Source organism: Panulirus ornatus, chromosome 19, assembly GCF_036320965.1.
Source record: "Panulirus ornatus isolate Po-2019 chromosome 19, ASM3632096v1, whole genome shotgun sequence".
NCBI classification, from domain to species: domain Eukaryota; kingdom Metazoa; phylum Arthropoda; class Malacostraca; order Decapoda; family Palinuridae; genus Panulirus; species Panulirus ornatus.
This window is the reverse complement of record NC_092242.1, coordinates 6,708,925-6,729,364: the sequence shown is the minus strand read 5'-3', so window position 1 is coordinate 6,729,364 and position 20,440 is coordinate 6,708,925. Positions and strand designations below refer to the sequence as shown.

At 46.6% G+C, this 20,440-nt stretch overlaps 1 protein-coding gene across 1 annotated transcript in view; it reads right to left on the bottom strand.

The window, feature by feature from the left end:
• Positions 1–11,715: 11,715 nt before the first annotated feature.
• LOC139755355 (LHFPL tetraspan subfamily member 7 protein-like) overlaps positions 11,716–20,440 on the bottom strand; it is a 63,330-nt gene continuing 54,605 nt past the window's right edge. The window contains exon 3 of the mRNA XM_071673526.1: positions 11,716–17,760. Coding sequence (XP_071529627.1) covers positions 17,528–17,760 — 233 coding nt within the window. The 3' untranslated portion in view covers positions 11,716–17,527. The remainder of the gene's footprint in view (positions 17,761–20,440) is intronic.

The window sequence follows — 20,440 nt, the reverse complement described above, 5'->3', positions numbered from 1 at the left end:
TGTGTTGGGTGTTAGGGGTGTTGTGTGGTGGGGGTGTGTGTGTGTGTGGGGTGTGTGTGTGTGTGGGGGTGTTTTTTTTGTGTGGGAATTGTTGTGTGTGTGGGGGTGTGTGTGTGTGTGGGGAGTGTGTTTTTTGTGGGATGTGTGTGTGTGTGGGGTGGTGTGTGTGTGTGTGTGTGTGTGTGGAGGGGAAGAGGGGAGGGGGGAGGACAGACAGACTACGTCACTGTTGGAATCAAAACTTAATTGAAAAAGTTTCACAGCAGGAGGTTTGCAAGGCCAGTCCAAATGGTTTCCTCTGATTACTTCAACAATTGTCTTTAAACCCTGGCAGGAAATTCCCCCATTCTTGGGGGGGCGCCTCTTTAATTCGACCCATTAAAACTAACAGGATCGTCCATTAATGTGTTTTTTCTCTCTCTAACTCCTTAAGGACGACCCTTGAGCACGACGGTATGATACGACCCTTGAGCACGACGGTATGATACGACCCTTGAGCACGACGGTATGACCCTAGAGCACGACGGCATGAACCTTGAGCGCGACGGTATGACCCCTTGAACACGATGGTATGACCCTTGAACACGACGGTACGACTCTTGAGCACGACGGCACGATCCATCTCTCAGAGCTGGAGGTTGTAGCTGAGTCCCTTCGCTTCTTCTGTGAGTCTCGCTCCGGGGAGAGAGAGAGACGACGAGAACTCTCTTGTATGGTATGAGGGGCCTTTCTCTCTCTCTCTCTCTCTCTCTCTCTCTCTCTCTCTCTCTCTCTCTCTCTCTCTCTCTCTCTCTCAAGAAGATATTCATTTATCAAGACGTCTGGTGATGGACAATCTCCCACCACTGTCTGCGACACATCCCCGGAGGGTGGAGGAGGAGAAGGAAGGCAGCTATTGTGGGCCATGACACAGAAATGAGGGTTTCCTGCCCTGAGGGCGAGATGTAGGGGGCTGGAGGGTTGGGGTGGGGTGTCAGGTGAGGAGGAGGAGGAGGAGGAGGAGGGCTGGGCCAGGTGAGAGTAGAGCTGCAGACCAAGTGAGAGGAGGGATGGGCCAGGTGTGAGAGGAGGGATGCACCAGGTGTGAGAGGAGGGATGGACCAGAGGCGAGGAGAGCTGGACCATAGTGTGAAAGGAGGGATGGACCAGGTGTGAGAGGAGGGATGGACCGGGCGTGAGAGGAGGGATGGACCAGGCGTGAGAGGAGGGATGGACCTGGTGAGAGGAGGGATGGGCCAGGTGTGAGAGGAGGGATGCACCAGGTGTGAGAGAAGGGATGGACCAGGTGAGAGGAGGGATAGACCAGGTGAGGGGAGGGATGGACCAGAGGCGAGGAGAGCTGGACCAGGTGTGAGAGGAGGGATGGGCCAGGTGAGAGGAGGGATGCACCAGAGGCGAGGAGAGCTGGACCGGAGGCGAGGAGAGCCAAACCAGGTGTGAGTGGAGGGATGGACCAGGTGAGTGGAGGGATGGACCAGGTGTGAGAGGAGGGATGGACCAGGTGTGAGAGGAGGGATGGACCAGGTGAGAGAGGGCTTATCATCCCCCATAGAGACAAAACATTTATGAATAACAATCAACATTGAGTGACGTGTTTAATACCATCACCCACTTGGCATATATTCAACACCCACCTTTCATCCAGAATATTAACTCTCTCCCTCCCTCCTTCCCTCCGCCAGTATGTTAACTCCCTCCCTCCCTCCTTCCCTCCGCCAGAATATTAACTCCCTCCCTCCCTCTTTCCCTCCGCCAGTATGTTAACTCCCTCCCTCCCTCCTTCTTCCCTCCGCCAGTAACATCTTATTACTGAGACGAACTCAACGACAGATGGTGTTATTTACAATTATTTTACAGAGGATGAAGGCGAGTAAGTCTAGTGGTGGCCATTCTTTTACGGGTAGATCCACCATGTAAATCATTTACGAGTTGGAGATCGTGCCTCGCAGCCTCACAGGACTAAGAACCCAGTAATGGCCCCGGTCGTCGTCAGAATGATAATTTAAAGTTAAATCTGCGCCCATCCCCCCCCCAAAAAAAAAGTTGAACCCGACGCCTCTTAAGATTTTCATTAATTTTATCTAAACTTTGGCGTGGCGTCTTCAGCCCCCACGGAGCTCTGGCCTCGTCGGATTGGCTATGATCTCTGAGGTCTCTCGCTCTACGAGAAATATAACTCAGATTTTGCTCGAGTATTTTATATATATATATATATATATATATATATATATATATATATATATATATATATATATATATATATATATATATATATATATATATATATATATATATATATAAACTGCTTTTATACTGTTTACTTGGCTTTAAGTCGTCTATTATGACACATTAGTCTTTGTTGTTTACGTTGTTTAGTTCAGGGTGCTCCTAGTGTTGTCTGACAACAGTGTGTTGTCAAGGCGTGGCTGGGAGTGTGTGTGTGTGTGTGTGTGTGTGTGTGTGTGTGTGTGTGTGTGTGTGTGTGTAATTATCACTCAACCTGACCTGTTTCTCCCATCTCCTCCACCTAACTCTCCCCTCCTACTCTGTCTCTCTCCTCTCCCCACGTGACCTGTCTCCCATCTTCTCCCTTACCCTTACCTCTCCTCCTCTCCCCTTCTCTCACCACTCCTACCCGCCTCCCCCGTCTCCTTTACCACCCCATCCTCCCTTTCTCCGTCTCCTCTTTCCTACCCCACCCCCCTCGCCTCCCACCCACCTCCCCTGCCGGAAGCATAAATCCATGAGTCAGGTGGACGACAAATGGGAGGGCAGGAGAGCCTTGTGGTAGGGCCTCCCTACACCCCTCGCCTGACCTTATACCACCTCCATCACCAGGTTCAGGGCTAAGGCTCAGGTCCCAGGTCAGGCCTAAGGCTCAGGTCTCAGGTCAGGCCTAAGGCTCAGGTCTCAGGTCAGGCCTCTGGCTCAGGTCCTAGGCTCAGGTCCCAGGGATAGGACCTAGGTTCATCAGCTTCCAGCCTCAGATCCCAGACTCAGATCCTAGGCTCAGACCTCAGGCTCAAACCATAGGCTCAGTTCTAGGCTCAGGTCCGAGGCTCAAGTCTAAGGCTGACCTTAGGCTCACTGAGACCTCAGGGTCAGACCTCAAGGTTACGCATCAGATCTCACACTTAGACATCACTTTAAGACTCATAGACCAAAGGCCTCTCAGTATGAGAGGGCTGGAGTGTGTGTGTGTGTGTGTGTGTGTGTGTGTGTGTGTGTGAGGGGGAAGCAGCTGGTGGATGGCATCCTCCAGGGAGTCGACACATGTACGTACCTGACTGACTGTGTGGATACGCGACAGCTGGTATCGCGGGGCCTTTGGGAACCGCGTTTGGAAACTCCTTTAGACAAGTTCGATCCAGAAATGTGTTGGTCTCTCATAGAAAACAATGTTGTGTTTCGTGAAGAGACGATATCATGAGTGAGGATTGTGTTTCTGCTTTCGTATCAATGCCTCCGAGCAACACAGACGAACGCATGGGTGTGTACCACGATAGAGAATGTTGCTAGTTAATATGATCAAGGTTGTGTTTTGCCTCTGAGGACTAAGAATGCCTGTGAAATGTTTCTCCAGAGAGCTTGTGAGTTCACACAAGTTAGAGTGAGAGTTTTGAGTAAATTCAGGTTGTGTTACGTGTGTGGGTAAAGTGATGGGAGAGGCTGTGGGAGACGTAGTTCGTTGGAGAGTTCTCCATCTCCAACAATGTGTGTGAGTGTGTGTGTGTGTGTGTGTGTGTCGGGGGGGGGAGCTGAAGTGGATCTTTGGCGCGGGTAGGTAGTAGATCACGAGAGAGAGAGAGAGAGAGAGAGAGAGAGAGAGAGAGAGAGAGAGAGAGAGAGAGAGAGAGAGAGAGAGAGAGAGAGAGAGAGAGAGAGAGAGAGAGAGAGAGAGAGAGAGAGAGAGAGAGGTATGTTAAGTGGGTAGGGCGGTACGTGATGTATACATATTCAGTAACCTCACACTGATCTCCCAGCTTGTGGGACTATCCACTGATGACGTGATGAAGGCCACACCTGCAGACCCTGGTACTCCACTGATGACGTGATGAAAGCCACACCTGCAGACCCTGGTACTCCACTGATGACGTGATGAAGGCCACACCTGCAGACCCTGGTACTCCACTGATGACGTGATGAAAGCCACACCTGCAGACCCTGGTACTCCACTGATGACGTGATGAAGGCCACACCTGCAGACCCTGGTACTCCACTGATGACGTGATGAAGGCCACACCTGCAGACCCTGGTACTCCACTGATGCCGTGATGAAGGCCCACACCTGCAGACCCTGGTACTCCATTGATGACGTGATGAAGGCCACACCTGCAGACCCTGGTACTCCAACTGATGACGTGATGAAGGCCACACCTGCAGACCCTGGTACTATACTGTCTGGAAGGGAAAAAGGTCTATTGCCTGTTAAAGGAGAGAGATATATATCATAGACAGTAAACATAGTGTACCTTCGAGAAAAGGTTCGTGTTATCTTGGACGTGAAGTGTCAGAGCTTCGGAATATAGAACACAGAATAAGAGCAGTGTTGTCTATAGAATTAGAACTATATTTTCTATGGAATAAGAACAATGTTCTCCAAGAATGATAGCCTTGTTATGTCCCCGGAGTGATAGGGATGTTTTATCTGAAGAATAAGGTGTAATTCTTTCCTTACTTGTCATGAGGGTCCTGAAATGCTCCTCATACTCCCTCCTGTCTTGTCATGAGGGTCGTCCTGCCCCTCACACTTATGAGGGAGGTGTTCAGTCCCTCACACATTCTACTTACGTATCATGAGTGCTGTCCTGAGCCATCACACACTCTCCTCACTTATCACAAGGGCTGTTCTGTCTCTCACACACACTCTTCTCATTTGTCATGAGCGCTGCTCGGAGTCCTTACACACTTTACTCACTCATCATGAGGGCTGTCCTGCGTCCAACCCTCTCCCACCCTCTTCCATTCCTCCCCTAACCCCTCCTCCCTTCCACCTTCCTCTCTCCATCTCCTCACCCACTCCCTTCCCTCTTCCCATCATCTCCCTTCCCTCTCCCCTCTCACAATTAACATAGGTGGCGATCTTGAGATGCCAAGACCCGGACGCTCCCGCCTTCTGCAACTGAGAAAATATGTGCCGTGAAGGAGATCCAGTGTTGGCAGCCCTGCTGGTAAGTGTTGGCAGCCCTGCCGGTAAGTGTTGGTAGCCCTGCCGGTAAGTGTTGTCAGCCCTGCTGGTAAGTGTTGGTAGCCCTGCCGGTAAGTGTTGTCAGCCCTTCTGGTGAGTGTTGTTGCCTTTCACTAAAAATGATTTTCCATCCATCACTGGAGTCCTCTTTATTCCTGCTTGATCCATATGCTGTACCATCCTCCTAATGTGGTGCAGTGTCAAATGCTTTCAGGCAGTCCAGACACCGACAATCCGACAAGCCTTCTCTTTCGCACAAAACGGAGCTCACTCTTTAGTAGAAGTCTCAAAAAGGATCGAAACAGATGACTTACTTCCCCTGAATCCATTTTGGCTCTCGGTTCGATCTTCCTTTGCTCATGGTCATCCATTTTCTTTCTAGTTATCTTGTCCAGTATCTTAAGATAGTCTGTGTGTGTATGTGTGTGTGTGTGTGTGTGTGTGTGTGTGTGTGTGTGTGTGTGTGTGTGTAGATTATTTTCTTCGTGTGTGTCTGTATGTATGTATGTTTCTGTGTGTCCAGCAAGACACCCCCCGCCAGATGACCTGTCATGAGCAAGAGAACATAAAGTGGTTCTATGAATTTCCGGGTCAGACTCTCACGTCAAGATTGATCACCTCTTCGAAGGCACAGCTCTCACGCCCAGACCGCTGTCTTCCTCCCTCCCTCCCCTGCTTGTGTCTCGCCACGAACTGAGTACCATTCACAACTCTTATCAGCCATTCACAACTCTTGTCAGCCATTCACAACTCTTATCAACCATTCACAACTCTTGTCAGCCATTCACAACTCTTGTCAGCCATTCACAACTCTTATCAGCCATTCACAACTCTTATCAGCCATTCACAACTCTTATCAGCCATTCACAACTCTTGTCAGCCATTCACAACTCTTATCCACCATTCACAACTCTTATCAGCCATTCACAACTCTTGTCAGCCATTCACAACTCTTATCAGCCATTCACAACTCTTGTCAGCCATTCACAACTCTTATCAACCATTCACAACTCTTGTCAGCCATTCACAACTCTTGTCAGCCATTCACAACTCTTATCCACCATTCACAACTCTTATCCACCATTCACAACTCTTATCCACCATTCACAACACTGATTCATGTCATGACTGGTGAGTACGCAACACTGGCTCATTTTCTATAAGGCATGACGTGCTGGTGTGTTGTGCTTCTATGTAGCTTGTTTTTCTGTGTTTCCCCCAGTCAGTCTTCCAGTATCGTGGCCTCAGCAGCAGTAGGGTGGTGGAGGAGGTCTGTATGTACGTGTGTTTGTGTGTATCTATCAAGCCTGGTGTCTACATGACATCCCAAAAAAAACAACATACACATCCACGTGAATTATAACGACACATATCTATAAGACTCAGACTTCTAATTTTCCCTAGTATGTCAGGTATATCAATATGTTATGGTGTAGAGGGAGCATACCTGAAGGCTATTTATATCATACTTTAATATACTCGTTCGATATGACGTCTTCTAGGAGCATATTCATGGTCATATAAATCCGGGAGTACCATGGTATTCATGGGTATATAAATTTGGAAGTAGAGTACTAATATTTATAGCTATATGAATATTAAGGAGTACTCCACATCACCTCTGAAGAACCAGGTCCACATCCACCCATATACACATCACCTCTGAAGAACCAGGTCCACATCCACCCATATACACATCACCTCTGAAGAACCAGTTCCACATCCACCCATATACACATCACTCCAAAATACCCACGTCCACATCTGCCCATATAACAAGCCAACCACCACTTAAAAACCACACTCAATTGCCCTGTTTACCTCTTCCACCAGTCAGCTTACCATATTGTGTCCTTTCGTTACACCACCTCTATGTTTCACTGTTTCATATTACCGGTTCAACTCGCTAGATTCCTATGATTTTACTTCATTAATTCACATTTACATTGCAGTCCAGTTTTTTGAAAAGTGTTTACTAATTCCAAACGCTATTTCAGCTTATACAGCTCATGGCATGAAGTTATGCATCATAAACATAGTTTACATAACAACATCATTAAATAAAGTGGTATATGATGGTTCAGGATGTCTTCTATTTGAGGGGGATGTGTAAATGTGAAGTCGAAGCAACAGCGACGTATGAACCCCCTCGATAAGAGCTTCGGATCAGTTGTTCGAGACGTCTCACCATCGTCGCTGAATAGAGTCATAAAAGTTGTATTACTCGTGAAGTATTTTGTTTTAGAAGCGAATCATGCAAAAGCCTGTCGTAATTGTCCAATTAATCCTTAAACGAGGTAGGGTTGAGGTTCAGATAAGTTTCTAGATTGCTCATTTTACATACATTAAAGTCATCAAAGGTGTTTCATGAGGATCAAATGCAAGAGATATGAAACACGTAAAGGCTTCGAAGTTTCTCTGAGCTAATAGTTAGCAACTGTAGCTCGGTAAACCTCTTTAGCAAAACCTAAAGCACTGCCAAATCGAGCTTTAACCTCACACAAAGGCAAACACTAAGGATATGGCGAGACTCTCAGATATTTTCCACCACTCTAAAAAAGGCCCCTTCTAAGTGAAATTACCTTTATATTTTCTTTAAGCGTTCGTGAGACAGGAAATGTGAGTTATGTGACGGGGCTCCACTTCCGCCATACAATGGATTTCAATTTAAGTCGGTAATAACATTGGGACTGTTGCTCACCAGACTGTTAAACTCCGCGGCCGGCCCCCTGGGAGGCGTGGCTAGCTCTCCCTCTGGGTACACAGGGCCTCCTATTGGCTGGTCAACCTCCCAGGTGTACGACCGAACGACCCTTTGAGCATGACGATACGACGCTTGAGCACAGAGACACGACGAAACGATGTTGCGACCCTTCGGTGCGATGGCCTGGCTTGTGACCCGACTTAAAGATAAGGTCAAAGGATAAGCCCACACAGCCAAGGGTCATCCCGTCGTGCCTCGGGGTCGTACCTTCTGATCCACATCAGTAGTCCACAGATCCCAACCTTCCTTATGTGGAGTTCTAATGCGTTTACCTTCTGTAAGATTGAACCTCCAGGTCTCAGCTTTCATAACCTCTGTATTCTCTTCATCAAATCAAATGCGCTTGTGGACGTCCTTTTCCTAAACCTGGGTCTTTTAAACCCATAAGACTTATGGCTCTAACTCTTCATAATCATGATTCCAATGGTTTTAACTTTAACTATAAACCTACCGACCTTTGAGGACCATGTAGTAAATGCATGGGTCCCATAGCTCATCTCTATATCCTGACTAATCTATCAATGTATCATTCTGCTTTGATTTTATATGGTAACTAACCTAACCTATGGTATATTGTGTGTACATCTGCTGCGTGTATGGATGGGAGGGTCTTCAGTCCATCGCTATAACTTGCTTCATATTCCCTTCTATATTTCTGTAACTCTGTCGAGTATCTATCTCTGATAACTTCAACTGAACTCGTCCACCTCATTCGTCAGATGCTACGACGGAGTATACCAGAAGGGAGGATATCTTCGTCCTATGTCTGCATGGAGGAGCTGAGTGTCCAGTCGATCTCAGACCATCGGGAATACTCAAGGACATACTTCAGTACATGTCAGATGCTTATCTCTCGCCTTATCAGATCATCAACCCGTCTGGTTATCATTTCTCCCATCACCTGACCATCATCTCGACACACCTACCGTCACACATTTACCCTCAGGATGTCCCCTTCGTCACCTCATCAATGTCGCGTCACCTGACAATGGTTTCCCTCTCCCTCCCCGAGCACCATCACCCCTGCGGAAGCTGACTCCCAGGTGACAGAGACGGACACACACACACACCTGCTGAGCCAGCAGCATCTAGGCTCCTCCCTACCTCTGTATATCCTGTCACCTTCCAGGCCTCTTCCCTTGTTTTTTTTTTTTTTTTATATAATTGGGTGGTTAGGGAGGGGAAAAGGAAGGGGCTAAACAAGGGAAGGTATGGTCGAGAAATGGAACATAATCATAGACGGTTAAGGTGTTTGGGCAGCTTTTATTTGTGTGTGTGTGTGTGTGTGTGTGTGTGTGTGTGTGTGTGTGTGTGGAGTACCACTGTGTGTTAGTTTATCAAAGGAAAAAATGACTAAAATAAGATAAGAATGATTCATTCTGGATGTCTGTGGCTACACAAGGCGGGTGTGTGTGTACAGGGAGACCCCCCTCGCTTCGTTCCACCTCCCACTACCCTCCCACCCTCCCCTTTGAGGAATCTTGACCCCCTTCCTCTACCTTCCACTCCTCAACTATTCTCCAACTTCCCTACACATCCCTTTTTTTTTCTGTCCCCTCAATTCACCTCCCAGCACCCTTCTTCTACCCACCCCACAACTCCCTGAAGTCCTGGCACCCTACTCCACTCCCTGGCATCCTTCTCCCTCTCCCCTTGACATCTAGACATGCCTCCTCCTCCTCCTCCTCCTGCTCCTCCTCCTCCTCCCACTACGCCCTGGCACCACAGTCGCCTCCTCACCCTCCCTAATCCCAAGCCTAACATTGGGGGTGCGCTACACACACTCTCTTGTAATGTTTTGTCATTCTTCTTCTGTCTCCTCTGGGGAGAGTTTTCCTACCTTCTGTTATTCTCTCTGTTGTCCTCTGTGTTGCTGTGTCTCCTGGTGTGTCTGTTGGTCTGTGTCCTGGCGTGTCTGTTGGTCTGTGTCTTGGCGTGTCTGTTGGTCTGTGTCCTGGCGTGTCTGTTGGTCTGTGTCCTGGCACGTCTTTTGGTCTGTGTCTTGGCACGTCTGTTGGTCTGTGTCCTGGCGTGTCTGTTGGTCTGTGTCCTGGCGTGTCTGTTGGTCTGTGTCCTGGCACGTCTTTTGGTCTGTGTCTTGGCACGTCTTTTGGTCTGTGTCTTGGCACGTCTTTTGGTCTGTCTCCTGGCGTGTCTGTTGGTCTGTGTCCTGACGTGTCTGTATGGCTTCAAGAGGCTCTCTTTACCATACAAAGATTCCTTCGTGTTTATTCGTCTTTCTTTTCTTTGTTGAAGGGATAGATTTTCACCTTCGTTAGTGTGTGTGTGTGTGTGTGTGTGTGAGGTACACCTGTCTACATCCCAGGCAGACGCATCCATTCAGGACGTGTAAAGAACCAAAGTTTAACATGCATCAACAACACAACAGCTGACGTTCTGGTTCCCGCAACACACACGCACACCCACACAACTGTTCCCGCAACACACAAACTCTCTTCACAACTGTTCCCATAACACACACTCTCTTCACAACTGTTCCTGCAACACACACACACTCACACCCACACACACACACATCGCAACGGTTCTCGCAACATATCCCTCAAGTGCTCCGGCGCCAAGTTAAAGCCTTTTATAACTAACTTTTAAAGAGGTTTCAGAATCTAATCTCAAAAGGGAAGCAAGGAAGTTCACTGAACACGTTGCTCGCTATTTGGACAATTCTACCGTACGTAGGCCTATCCCACGCGCGTCTCTAACGGGCCTAACTACCCTCTCACAACTGAGTCTGGCCCTAATGGTCGACCCCTGGTAATTAGCTGATCTCGTCCCTGCCCTCAGATACGTAACGACTAAATTAACAGATAATTTCTTCCTTTCTGAAGATAAGAATGTGGCGCACCAAAACATGATAGAAAACGGAGTAGTGGTGTTTTCCTTACGTATCTCAAAGTTTTATTTTGAATGTTACTAAAAGTTGTTCAACTTTTTTTTTCTTCTTCTTACGGGATGGCTGTGTTTGTGTTGCTGTTTTTCTAGCGTACTCTGGCTTTCGCAGGGTTGAGGGAAAAAGGAGTTTTGAACGGAACTTTGATCAATGTTAAGTTGGCCAGTCTGAGGAGATGGTCTGAGGTGAGGTGAACAGATGAGAGGAGCCTTGATCCATGGTGTGATATAGGGGGGGGTCGAACCCTGGCGTCAAGTCACCATACCTATGTATGACCTAAATCTCCCTCATGACTATGTATCTTGACATATGTATACATGTGTGCGTGTATGTCCATATGTGGCATGTATTTATATATGCATTACAATGGGATGTGTATATATAAGTAGCTCACACACACACACACACACACACACACACACACACACACACACACACACACACACACAGAGCCTTATGAGTGTAGACCAATCTAAGACCTCACAGACTCGTCTCCCCTCGTTGGTCTGACGGTGGTGAGGGATGATGAGGAAGGGGGATGGTGTGTGAGGGGTGAGGGGGAAATACCATGAGTATCGTGTCACATGGCACTGTCACAGTGGTGTCAAGCGACACGCGCTGGGGAGGAGGAGGAGGAGGAGCTTCTGGCATATCTTCACATCCGGTGCTAAGTCATTCTTGCATCTCATTAGCTAACAGGAGTTCCAAGGTAACATGACCATCTCTGTGGAATTCATAAAGATTTATCTAAGATATATATATTTCTTGTTGGGTAGTTATATAAATAATGTGGATACAATTTTCTCTCCGGGTCATATGCTGAGCTAATCATACAGAGGTACAGGAAACAAATACAGTGATTCATGTTTATTTTATGTACATTCTTGCTTACAAAATGTATGTATCGAGATTCTAGGGAAAATACTTTACATCTTAACCAAGACTTGTTCTTCAAGAAACGGAAGAAGAAGAAGAAGAGGAAGAAGAAGAAGAAGAAGAAGAAGAAGAAGAAGAAGAAGAAGAAGAAGAGATAGAAGAAGAAGAAGAAGAAGAAGAAGAAGAAGAAGAAGAAGAAGAAGAAGAAGAAGAAGAAGAAGAAGAAGTAAGAAGAAGAAGAAGAAGAAGAAGAAGAAGAAGAAGAAGAAGAAGAAGAAGAAGAAGAAGAAGTAAGAAGAAGAAGTAAGAAGAAGAGGAAAAAGAAGAAGAAGAAAGGGAAGAAGAAGAAGAAGAAGAAGAAGAAGAAGAAGAAGAAGAAGAAGAAGAAGAAGAAGAAGAAGAAAGAAGAAGAAGAAGAATAAGAAGAAGAATTAAGAAGAAGAAGAAGAAAGAAGAAGAAGAAGAATAAGAAGAAGAATTAAGAAGAAGTAAGAAGAAGAGGAAGAAGAAGAAGAAGAAGAAGAAGAAGAAGAAGAAGAAGAAGAAGAAGAAGAAGAAGAAGAAGAAGAAGAAGAAGAGGTAGAAAAGACTGATAATAAACCTTAAAGCAAATAATACAAGGTCAGATATTTGTGGTAGTCCGTCTTTGGCTTTCCAGACACCGCGGAGCGAGTGCCTTCGGTTCGTGAGTAATATAAACACCACTAGCTTACTGTATGATACAAAAAAGATATGTTTTACAGCTTCTCTGCCAGATAGCAGCAGGTCAAGGACAACCAGCGTCACCATCTTTGGTCACGCTGTAGACAGCAGACACTTCAAGGATCTGCTTGGATTCACAGTGAGTTAGTTAGTTAGTAAGCTGCCACGGAGGCAGCTTGAACTTAGAATGTACTGTAACGCTAACGAGATCACAACATCCTCCACCCAGAGCAACTGAGACAGTGACACTCACTCTCTCTCTCTCTCTCTCTCTCTCTCTCTCTCTCTCTCTCTCTCTCTCTCTCTCTCTCTCTCTCTCTCTGCTCTACATCTCAAACCCCGTAAACTCGGGAGGAATCGTCATTGACCAGTTACTAATCACATGTCTGATTTATATCTTCGTGTATTCACCCGTACCAGGAAACCTGTGAGCAATATCTGTCTCTCTGAGAGGAAGATCCTTCACAGTAGTCCCCCTTCTTCTTTGATTTACTAGACTGTTCACATCGGACTAGAACCCTCTTTGGGTTAGAAACACCTTTGAAAAGAAAGGAACTTCCCTGGAAACATTACATATATATATATATATATATATATATATATATATATATATATATATATATATATATATATATATATATATATATATATATATATATATATATATATATATATGGCCAGGACCCCCAAGCGACGTCTGGCACTAAAGCTGAGGTGTGTATGGGATCATCTTGGTCACCAGGAGGAGAGGTATGAAGACTCCCAAGGAGGAGGACCTCCTCCTCCTCCTCCTCCAACGTCCTGAGTCAGAGGACAACGTTCTGAAGGACGCCCTACCGTGCCTGAAGTAAAGTCCAAAGTCCTGGAGCAGTGTCCAAAGTCCTGAAGAAGAGTCAAAGGTTCTGCAGAAGAGTCCAACGTCGTGAAGTAGAGTCCAAAGTCCTGAAGAAGAGTCAAAGGTCCTGCAGGAGAGTCCTTCGGTGCCAGGGGTCAGGTCCTGCCGGAAAAATGGATTTAGATTTATTTTTTTTTTCCTGTTATGAGCAGCACGCGTGGTTGTTCGTCCTGCTCGCGGTATGGCAGAAGGTCGTCTGCTGCAGCTGCTCAAAGTGTGTGTGGTAGAGCCGGAGATGGTCGAAGTATGCCATCAGTCTGTCTATGGATGATCAAGTCATTAATCCTCTGGATCATGGATGATCAAGTCACTAATCCTCTGGATCGTGGATGATCAAGTCACTAATCCTCTGGATCGTGGATGATCAAGTTACTGGATCAGTATAGGTTTAGAACCGTGTACACAGCACCCCTACACAGGGTGAACCTCACCAGCCTGGCTTCTGCTACCACGGGCAGTCGTCTAACAGCCCCTCATGCAACATTCGGTAGTGGTCACCTCATACAAATTACTCCTCATCTCCCCCATGTGATAAAAAGCAAATCTACTCACGTTTTCCTGCTATGATGAGGTGTTTATGAGGTAAGGAAGCGCACCCCTCTCATTCCTTCCTCACAAGGGCAGTCACCCCTATTTTCATATATATATATATATATATATATATATATATATATATATATATATATATATATATATATATATATATATATATATATATATATATATATATATATATTCTCTATGATTCCTAGAACGGACACGTTTTCTCAGTATATTTATCAACGAATACAAACATTAACTCACTGGAGGTTTATCATAAACATTTCCTATAAACATGGTAAAAAAAGTCACCTGAATAAAACGTTGCGTCATGGCTGTAAATTTTCATCCCAATGTTTATGTCCCGTACCGAGCATAAGTAATGACTCTCGGGCCCGTTACTGAGCATAATCCATGACAGGAGCACATCCCGGGGCCACAGACTAAGCATATTACGTTGCTGAGGATATATGTATATATATATTCCAGCAGAATCATGCTTTATGGGTATATTTCCCCGGCTGTAGTACCATTAGGTATGCGATCACATATCTAGAAATATAATTTCGTTGTTAATGATATTCCAGACCGTTAGAAACACGTCAGCCATCTTGGATTAAGGAGAGAAAGGATAGAGGGCGCTGAGCCCAGCGGTCTCTCAGACACTGCTGACACGTAGTCAGGAGAGATTGCACGTGGTCAGGAGGGGTTACACGTGGTCAGCAGTGGTCGTCAGAACCGCTCAGTGTATATTTCTATAGTGTGAGTGTGACAAATGGATTTAACCCTTCGTCATTCCACTCGTGTTAGATTTCTACAGAAAATGGGAGGATTTGACCGTCATCATTCCACACTGGTGGTAGACTTCTGTAGAAAACGTAAGGGGTCTGAGGACTTGGCCTTGAGGTGACCACGGACGAAGAAAATGAGTCAAACAACTGGATGATGACCTTGGATGACTGGGGGTCATAGTACATAAGGTCAGACTATTTCATTTTTATTTTTCATATGAACCGAGAGATAATCTTTGTCGGAAAAATAAAAATGCCACAATAGACGGTAGAAAATGCTCCTTGGCATTCATATGTCAGTCCAAACTATCGACAAGTATTCTGTAATGGTCTAATGCTCGTGTAGATAGTTTGCGAATATCATGGGGTATTGTAGAATATTTTGAAATGTTTCCGGGATTTGTAACACTTTGCTAAATACTTTCGAAACGTTTCAGAGTCTTTTGATACATTGCTAAACGTTTCGAAACGTTTCAGTGTCTTTTGACTGACTGGTAAAAGTTTAGAAACGTTTCAATGTCTTTTGATACATTGCTAAACGTTTTTAAAACGTTTCATAGCCTTTCGACAGTTTGCAAAACGTTTTGAAACGTTTCAGAGTCCTGTTGTTGCTAATTACTTGTGCAAGTGTTGTAGAATATATGACCTTCGGTTTAGGTCAAGTGACCTCGACCCAGGGTGACTCTCGACCAATGGCTGGCAAGGTAAAGTGTCGCTAATAGTTTACAAGTCTGATGGAAGAGGTTCTTTACTGCGTGGTGCGCTGGAAAGGCCATTATTCCTTATTACTTGACGTTTACTTCCAGGAACAGTCTTCTTGATCATGCCTCATGCATATGGTGATAGGATATTAACACCCTTGAGCACCACGGTGCAACCCTTGGGTATAAAGGCCTTAGACCAAAGTCTGGGGCCTTTGAGGGTCCCGGTCGAAGGCTAATTGTCGTACCGTTGGATTTCAGGGTCGTATATTCTGTCGTTTTAAGGTCGTATCGTAAGGATCAAACGGGGTAGTTACGTCGAGCTTGGGGTCGTGTTGAAGTGTTTAAAGGTCTTACTGGTAGGGTTGAGGGTCGTACCACCGGCTTTAAGGGTAGGATTGTAGTGATCAGCGATGGTGTCTTCGTCCATAAGAGTCGTTGCTAGTCGTTGGTCGTCTTGGGTGATGGGCGTCACTGGTCGTGTAGAGTGGTAGAGGCGGTGTGGTCGTTTCAGGATCCTGACGTCACATGGGTCGTGTTATGTCAGTGATGTCCAAGGTCATGGTGGATGGAGTTAGCGGGGTTCGCGCTGGGTGACTTCGATGATGGGGCGTTGACGTCACAGGTTTGACATCATGGTCCTTTAAATGGACCAGAATTTATAAACGAAAATATAGTAGCCATTTTAAGGTGGCCACGAGACACAGAGACTAGACATCTCTCTCTCACACACACACTCGTATGTGTCCCTCTCCTCTGTTCTGCATCATGTATGTATCTCTCCCTCTGCACGTGTATCATGTATGTATCTCCCTCTACATGTGTATCATGTATGTATCTCTCCCTCTACACGTGTATCATGTATGTATCTCTCCCTCTACACATGTATCATGTATATACCTCTCCCCCACACCAGTGTCAGGTATGTATCTCTCCCCCATACCTGTATCATGTATGTATCTTTCACGCCACTCTTGCATCAATGTGTCTCTCAGTATCTTAGAGTCATGTATGTATCTCTCCACATCAGTATTATATACGTATCTCTCCCCATACACCTGTATCATGTATGAATCTTTCCACATCTGTATTACCTACGTATCTATGGATTACGCTGGATTCAGTGACTGTCAATTCGGGTATGGTCACTGAAGCCAAGGATCCACACCATACGCCATCCAACACACATGTTGCCAAACAGGATGTATTATGAATTGCTCAGTATGTAAACGCCCCTGACCATGAGGCAGATTAAACTAGCACTTACATCATTTCACTGACACCTGTATCACCTGTATGTAGAGCAATAAATAGAGTTAAAGCCTTTGGCTCTAGACTCTAGAGGGAGTTCAAGTGCCATCGTTAACTGCCACCCAAAGCGTCAGCGTTGACTGGTCACCGCCAAGGCTGGTACACTTCCACAAACACCTTCAAGTCTACGAAGATCCTTCAGTTGTTTGCTAACACGCGTTCGGCCCTTCACGAAGACGCGTTAGGTCCTTCATCAAGACGCGTTAGGCCCTTCACCAAGACGCGTTAGGCCCTTCAAGACGCGTTAGGCCCTGCGTTAGGTCCTTCACCAAGACGCGTTAGGCCCTTCACCAAGACGCGTCAGGCCCTTCACCAAGACGCGTTAGGTCCTTCACCAAGACGCGTTACGCCCTTCATTAGGGCCTATTTTTCTGCCAGAACACAAGAACATCTTCGCCAGACGTGTCACTTCTGTATTGCCGGCACACAAACACAGCGTTCAGACGCTTGTTCACTTCACATCTGACGACCCTCCGGCCACAGGGGACGACCTCACACGCATGTGACGACCCTCCGACCACAGAGATAACCTCACACGCATGTGACGACCCTCCGGCCACAGAGGACGACCTCACACGCATGTGACGACCCTCCGGCCACAGGGGACGACCTCACACGCATCTGACGACCCTCCGGCCACAGGGGACGACCTCACACGCATCTGACGACCCTCCGACCACAGAGGACGACCTCACACGCATCTGACGACCCTCCGGCCACAGGGGACGACCTCACACACATGTGACGACCCTCCGGCCACAGGGGACGACCTCATACGCATGTGACGACCCTCCGGCCACAGGGGACGACCTCACACAGCATGTGACGACCCTCCGGCCACAGGGACGACCTCACATGTAGTTAAGGTTCGACCAGTAATCCGTATAGTCTTTGTAGGTGACGAGCCTGGCCAGCACTGGGCAGTAGGCCGCCAGCGCCGTGGCCACCAGCGCCAGCATGTACGCGTACCCGAGTTCGCAACTGCCGGCGGCGTAGACGGAGGCGGAGTCGCCGCACTGGAGCCGTGCGAAGGGCGACCCAAGACCCAGTGGGTAGAGCACCAGCCCCACCGCCTGCAGCGACACTGCAAGAGAGAAGATAATGTTAGTGTGGTGGGTCATGGTGAGGGTAAGGGTTTAGGGTGAGGGTAAGGGTTCAGGATGATAACAAGGGGTCAGGGTGATGGTGATGGGACATCATGATAATGATTAGGGCTAGGATGATGGTGACGAGTCAAGATAATGATTGTGAGGGATGAAGATCATATTTTCTTCTGAGACTTCGCTGGATGAAACAGTTCTACTAATCCTGGTCACCATTAGTCGTAGAGGATGATAGGTCGCTGTGCTTTGCGACGCTGTCGGTGTTTGATACGCAAATGGAAAACGGTAGAGGAGGCAGCATAGTACCCTGGGGAAGGCCAGAGATACAGTGGTAGAGGCAATGGATTTTGTACCGATCAACGACCACTCTTCTGAACTTGTTTGTTGTTGTGAATTGTTCATTCTAGTTCTCCCGCTTGGCGTAGGGTCTCCAGTGTGATACATGTGTGAGCAGGGTGGGTAATAATGCCCAACGCTGCTGCCCAACACACCTACGTAAAGGTATGCAGAAACGGGTGAGCAAACAGGAGGGTAAATCAATGTAAACAGAGAAGCTGAATGAGTGTTGGTGTTTGTGTGTACACGATGGGTGTGTATTCCCGTAAGTTTATGTTTTCGTGGAGGAGTTTCTGTGTGAACGTATTCTCATGCGTCAACACATATCTGTATACCACGTCCCAATACTTCAGTGGGGAGGGTAAACACATACTTTTCAAAACGGTCTTTCTCACAATAGCGACTACCAGACTGCGCCTCCGTCACGCAGGGCTCAGATAGTTCTCATTTTAAAGAGGAGAGAGAGAGAGAGAGAGAGAGAGAGAGAGAGAGAGAGAGAGAGAGAGAGAGAGGACTGAATGCAAACTCATTCACTTCTCATCTCCCAACTACCTCTCACATCCACTTCGACGTAAGGTCCAATCCTAACGCAACCCAGACCCACTGCCTCCCATCCACAACCCACAGGGACTCCACACCCACGAACACCAATCCACCTTTTTTCCTCCACCCAGGCGCCTCCCTCGCCTGAGACCTACCACCGCCCCACCTCCACAGGGCAAAGCCTCGTTCAAAATCTTTATTTCTTTTAGTCTGTAAAGTTCTAATGGCGCAGCCTCCGCTCTAGACAAGTTCGAGACAGGAAATAGTTAAGTTGGCGAATTTATTCTCTGGGTTAAGCTGTTAAAAGTTAAAATGGCTGGGATAATACTATGATCCTCTTGGCCTGCGAGGTAATGGAAACTCGTGAGTGGGTAGGGGAAGTGTACTTACTGCCCAAAGATACCTGAAGAAGTTTTGAAAATCGGTTTTTAATCTTTTTAACGTCACTTGAGAACTGTGTATGTAAACACATCAACTGGGAGATATTACAACTGCATTCACAAAAAATTATGGATAAAGGGGAAGATTCATGGATGTCTCCATAGTTTATTAGTCTAAGAGTAGAATATGGTTCTTAGGTTTTGGTCACCTCACTCACAGAAGCCCAACTGACTGATTGGGAAGGTCTAGTGGAGGCAAGAGAAATGGTAACAGAATCCAGAGAGCTGAGCCATTAAAGAGACATTTGCCAAGAGAACAACTGAAAGAGTCGTTGCAAAACAGCCATCAACAGGAGGTGAGAGTCAGAGGAGTCAAAACAGACATTTGAGGCCCTGAACTAAACCGAACACTTTTAAAAGCATTTGAATCGAATCTGACACTCTTGGACTCATATGATTCCAAGCTAAGCGAGCCTTTGAACCTGGCATTTATGGAGACAAATCTTGATCCCAGAGTTTATAGAAATATACAATCTAAACCTATTATTTCCTGAAGTAAGGGATCTGAATCTACCTTCAGTATAAACTTGTAGATGGAACCCAACATTCATGGTAGCCTTGTATACTGAAGCCATCACTCATGTCAACACAATGACCCGAACGAGAGGCTTTGACAGGAGTATCTCTTTTCTGAGCCACTAACCTTCACGCCTCCTTATACAAATCGTCCCAGTAACACAAATTACCATAATTCCGAGCGTAAATGACTTCGTGCCGGGAACACCTGATCAACCAGCTTCTCTGAAACAACTGATTGAATGAAAAAAAAGAAGAAAAAAAAACTTTGGTCAGCGTCCGTGATTGGGCGCCTGAGCTGTTGGTGAATATTAATGAAGGATTCAACTCTACCCTGAGAGCTGAGGGTGACGCCCGCTGATGGCTTCTACAGGAAACACCCACCGAGGGGGGAGGTAATCATAAGACTCGTAGGATCAGTGAAAATACGCTGTTTCTGGCAGCCATGCAGGGAGGTCGTGGATCGATCTCCTCCTCCTTCCTCCTCCTGGTGTCATCAGCCTGACCCGGATATATAGCGTCGGGGTGAGACCTCACGGCGAAAAAAAAAGAAAAAAAAATCACGTTCCTTGGCAGAGTTTTATCTTACATATAATGTTGACATGCCAAATCTGAGGGGGAAAAAAAAAGCCTTCGAAAGATCTTTAATAAAAGAATCTGCATATGGAATTAATCTTGAACTTAGTAAAGTTGATTTGAATATTCGGATGATCTGTACGAGAGAGAAAAGACGACTCACACAGCCCTCCAACGGGAATCCGTCGAACTATTTGTTATCCAGTGACAGCAGCAGCGTGGGGGCTTGTGGTGGGTCTGCCACCGTGGT